General features: G+C 42.1%; 1 protein-coding gene across 1 annotated transcript; it reads left to right on the forward strand.

Annotated features, from left to right (window-relative positions):
* Positions 1-1615: 1615 nt before the first annotated feature.
* LOC145407848 (uncharacterized) lies at positions 1616-4938 on the forward strand. Its single transcript, XM_080278704.1, has 3 exons — positions 1616-1639; positions 3945-4164; positions 4501-4938. The coding sequence occupies exons 1-3, from the start codon at positions 1628-1630 to the stop codon at positions 4791-4793; spliced, it is 525 nt and encodes a 174-aa protein (XP_080134830.1). The 5' UTR covers positions 1616-1627; the 3' UTR covers positions 4794-4938.
* The last annotated feature ends 297 nt before the right edge of the window (positions 4939-5235 follow it).

Raw genomic sequence — 5235 nt, forward strand, 5'->3', positions numbered from 1 at the left:
CTACGTGGGTTATATGCGCTACTACCACTCTCATCGCCATCGCACAGTGTAACCCAAACCACCCCGTCTGTCACAAGGCGAACCTCTTACTCTGACGTCACAAGAAAGTACTCATTAACACATCCAGGGACTTTGTTACAATTGTCATGGGACTAGAATAACTTAACTTCTGTGCTTCTCATTTTTTAACCTGAATTTTGTATGTGTGGCTGAATTAGAGGGATATAATTTACAGCTAATCGGTCTTCCCTAAATAACTACGAATGTATGAGGTGTTTAGTTCTCTCTGCCGTTTTTGTACTCTCAGGCAACAAGTGAACGTATACGTAACACACACACACACACACACACACACACACACACACACACACACACACACACACACACACACACACTCACTCACGCACACACACACACAATAGAGCTTACCAAAAAATATTGTCTGTTACCTAATACCTCTTGAAAGAATTGTCATTTGATAATTAAAACAATACTATACCAAAAACAAGTGACAAATTTTGCTACCTATAATTACAATAAAATCATTGCTAGCACACAGAAAAATACGAAAAATACACCTGATATGCTACTGCCAGTGAGCCAACGAAGAAGATAAAATACAATTAAAAGGAAATCTAAGGGACATGATAATTTGGGTGGACTCCTTAGGAACTCACATAGGACCAGGATCCAGACTCCATCCCACACATGGTGAGAATAATAGGCTGGCTGGCTGACTCATGGCAACACTAAAAATGAGGTGAAGGGACAGACAGGTAGGCTGGAAGTGACGGTCAGCCCTTGTCCGCTGCGATATATTACGGTTTACCATCCATCGTGCTAACATCTCCCAAAAATGCATTATGAAAAGTTCGGAATCAGAACTGAATACTAATGTACGGGCTTCCACTACTTTTCATATGCAGTCGGTATGTTATTAAACGTCCGAGTGATTCTTAAAAAATTGAATAGAATAGAGACTTGATTTCGTATCGAAGAGGTTAACGTAAGCGTCTTCTAGCCCCTTCAGTCCGAGGGATAGCTTCGAAGCGCCACAAAATCGTTAGAGATTTTCTAAACAAACTGGAAAGCAATCACAGCACCGTAGATGTTTCCCGATTAAGACACTGTATAAAAAGGGTTGAACTGTGGAAAAAAAAAAAAAAAAAGAGCTACTTCAGAATGAAGGAAACAGCAAGAAGTTCTCCCAAAGAAAACAAGAGGTAGATCAGCATGGAAGAAAAAGTCGTCATCTTATCACAGAGGCCTTAATAGTACTGGGACACTGAAGAAAAGAAACAAAAATGCAGGAAGCAACTAAACCAGCCAGTCCTTCCGTAGAATTCAGGTGGTGGTGACCAGAGTACGAGTAAAATACAAAGTCATCTTGGGATCAGAGAACAATTTATAGTACTTGGAAACTGTAAAGGAGAAGCACGAATGCAGAAATTAGGTACACCTGTAGAAAAACAAAAGCTACGCCAAAATGTAGGAAGCATCAGCAAGCCAGCCCTGCCACAGAGGTATTTACTCTGTGGCACCCGCGGCAAGGACGAGGGGCCCCACACGTATATAAGGCAGGACCCGCCGCCAAATGGCTTAGTGGAGCGAGAACCATCACAGCAGGATGAGGGCCTTGGTGGGTAGTCGAGTTCTTCGTGCATGTCACTTCCTTGTTGTAGAGATAGTTCATGTTTCAAAAGTTATGGGGGGATAGTGGATATCTTGTTTAACACTGCGTTCAGATTTTGCGTAACTGAAACCTGTGTAAAGTTACAATATCAATGGTCTTGACATTTTGAGTGATGGATGAGTGACCATTTTTAAACCAAGGAAAAGGCCATACGATTATATCTCCTCGTAATGAACACATGTGAAACTTTTAGAGTTAATGCATCAAGTAAAAAGTCTTACATCAAATTTCAGAAACTGAACATACATCTTACTTTTCTTGTGTAATCTGTCCTCATCTGTTCAGTGTCTTCAATACTGTGGCATCTAAACCACAGCCTCCTCGCTGAAAGAGATAGCGAACCACTTCAATGAATAACGGAATATTCTCACTACCTCTCTTGAGGGTATAAATAAGTTCCTCTGCGCCAACGGTACACTATTCTCCTGAATTCAGAGGAGAAAAACTGGATGCTCACTGGTCTCATGTTTTTCCTACCCAGAATGTTAGATTATCAAGTGATCTTAACCTTTGCAATCCAGTTACTTAATAGTTTCCCTCTGCTAATCCACATAAATTTATTCATATTGGGAACTGTTTCTCGTGCTGAAGGGATTAGTGAAGTCCATTATCTAACACCTCCATCTCGGTAAGTCAATACAAAGGTGAATCTAAAAGGGAAGTGGCAAGGAAGGCTAAAATTGCGTCGGGGCTTCAAGTGGCGTTAAGTGTCAAGGTGTGCCAGTGAAAGGTTAGACGTGCAGCGGTGGGCGAGTGGAGGTCACCTGATTATGTATATTAATGTGGTCTGGGTTGTGGCCTGGTCTTGCGTCCTACGGGAGAAACTTTTATGGTAGACACATATGTTTTGGCGCAGCATGAATATTAAATACATCTGTAAGCAAACGACGAAATAATTCTTGAATGCCTACTTGAATCATGATAACATCGCCACGTGCCGGAATTATTTACTCATATATTGTGAGGGGATCCGTCATGCAGAAAGTGTTGTTGTATCGTCACAGTAAAGAGTTTGAGTATGTAGGCTTAATTCTTCCACAGCACATAAACCAAAATATATCTACTGGACACACCTATCGGATACTCCTACTAGGGAAAAGATCTATCCATATCTTTGACGCATAGTCTAATTACCTGATGATAGTTTACCTTATATCAGACAGCCTCGAAAGGGCCGAGGGTCTGTTGCTGTTTCCTTTCCTTTGTACTCTCTTTGTACTCTCTATTAATCATGCTCTTCTGTTATACATGAGCACCTTCTCTAAGCTGAGTAAATATTATGAGGGTAATAAGAGTAATTTATAGCAGACATCATTTTACCGGAAAGGTTATTGGAGACAGCTAATAACTGCCTTTAATACGGAAACGTCCTCAGATTCAGCACATTTAAGTTTATCTTGCCAACACTGTGAATTCGCTCATAACTTTCACCTCACATTTCTCAAACTGAATGACTTTACCCATTCAACCCAAGAATGTCTTGTAATATTATCATCTCTAGATGATTTCATTAAGCTTAGGACATACTTTTCGAAATGGAAGGATTTGATATAGCATTGATAAACCCCCAAGAACAAAACGTGTGAAATTCAGTAACGTATTTTTATCATTTTCTTGATATCCCCAGACTGCCCTCACTTCAGAACAGACTATTAGAAAACAAGAGGTTAAATATATCCTTAATTATCTTCTTTACCACTGAACCCTAATAAGGCGAAAAATCGTCTGGAGATAGCAAAGCAAAATTAACAAGGAGGACCACTCAGATCACCAAAAGGTCAAGGAGATGAATAATTGCCATTGCTCTATGACCTTGACCTTCGACGTACTACTCTCAGAATCGAATCACTTAGTTCTTGCCTGACCCTCAACCCTCCCACAACGTTACAGACTCATCCATATCGCATGCTAACCCTTACGTATCCTACTAATTTATTCTAACTACCACCAGACGACTCCACTCAGCAACAGGAAAGACTACACCTTGCATACCCCTTGATCTGACTTAACTTTTCTTTCATAGTTATCAATATATTTTTCTTTTGGGGCAATGTTGGGACTTCGAAAAATTACTGTCTAAATGACCATCGTGTAGGTGAACATTTAAGATGACTCCTCCTGGCTCCTGCTTCTGCTATTGTTCCTACTCCTGTTATTGCTCCTCTTCCTATTCCTGTTCCTGCTCCTGCACCTATTCCTATTCCTGTTCCTGCTTCTCCATGCCTTAAAACCCTCCTCTCTCACTCCCCAGATACTTCTATGCATGGTGGCGGCGACTTGTGCCCAGTTCGAGGGCGGGTTCATAAAGATCCTACAGGACAAGAGGTACCAGGACGGCAGCACCTTCGGCAATTTCCGTGACCAGGAGGACGGTATCAAGTACTTCGAGGAGACTGACTCACAGAACATCAGGCGTGGGTACTGGGAGTATCCGGATGAGACCGGCCAGATCCTGCGCACTGAATTTGAAGGTGAGATAGAGTACTCATTCCTTCATCATCCACTCACTTGACTCTACTCTGAGTGACAAGCCAAATGGTCTGTTGTTGCCCAGGAAACATTTCATTTCGTTGGACGGTGGACTCCTGATGATGAAAGGGGTCAAGTCTCCTCAACGAGATATGACCCAACAGGATTTTATTCCGAAAAATGCTTGTGGTTTATTGCTCATATAATGCCACCCAGCAGTGAGTGACTGGTCTTTTGTCTGCATTTGGCGACTTTCCTCCATTAACTATGTGCTTTAATAACCTTGTGAAGTCTATAGGCATTAATCTTAAGTGTTCTTGTTCTTTTTCTTCCTACAGCTGGCCCTGGTATCGGCTTCAGGATCACCAAGTCCAACACCCACAAGGCCTCCCCAGCCGTGCAGCGCCAGCCCCAGTTCCAGCCTATTCCCCAGCCCCAGCCTCAGCCCCAGCCCCAGCCCCAGCCCCAGCCTCAGACCCATCACGCCATCCCAGCAGTCCCCGCCCCTGTCCCCAGCCCAGTGTACCAGCCCACACCCCTGCCTGACATCCAGAACCTCTTTGATTATCCAGGCAACCTCGAGTTTTCCAGGACCAACATTGGACATCGCTTCAAGTTCACCGCTTCATAAATTTTCCTTCTTTTTCCTTAAATTCCAGTGTAGCTTTTTCATCATTCGCCATTCCATAAGTTTCCTTTTTTCCTCTCCCAACATGCCTAATTTCTTACGGATGTGATCATTTTCGGCTTCTTTCATCGTTCATTACTGCATAAAATTTACTTTCAGCTTCTCATACAACTTTCTTCCTTGGTTATTCGTTGTGTTTTTCCCTAATTGTTCATTATTCATTGCTGAATAAGTTCTCTCGTGCTCCCTTCCTGCCTGACTATTATTGGTTACGTTTTACCCTCTAATCATTCATCATTCAATATTTCTTAGTTCATAAGGTTTGGAATACTCGTTGGTGGTGATGGGACCTCAGTCTTAAATTTTTCATGAGGTTACATAGAGCGCTTTTGACAATTTCGTCTTTGCAATTCATTACTGGGGTAACTGAGAATGTAATTTCCTA

This window comes from Coenobita brevimanus, chromosome 74 (assembly GCF_032717465.1).
Source record: "Coenobita brevimanus isolate Jiangsu-jjx chromosome 74, ASM3271746v2, whole genome shotgun sequence".
Lineage (NCBI taxonomy): Eukaryota > Metazoa > Arthropoda > Malacostraca > Decapoda > Coenobitidae > Coenobita > Coenobita brevimanus.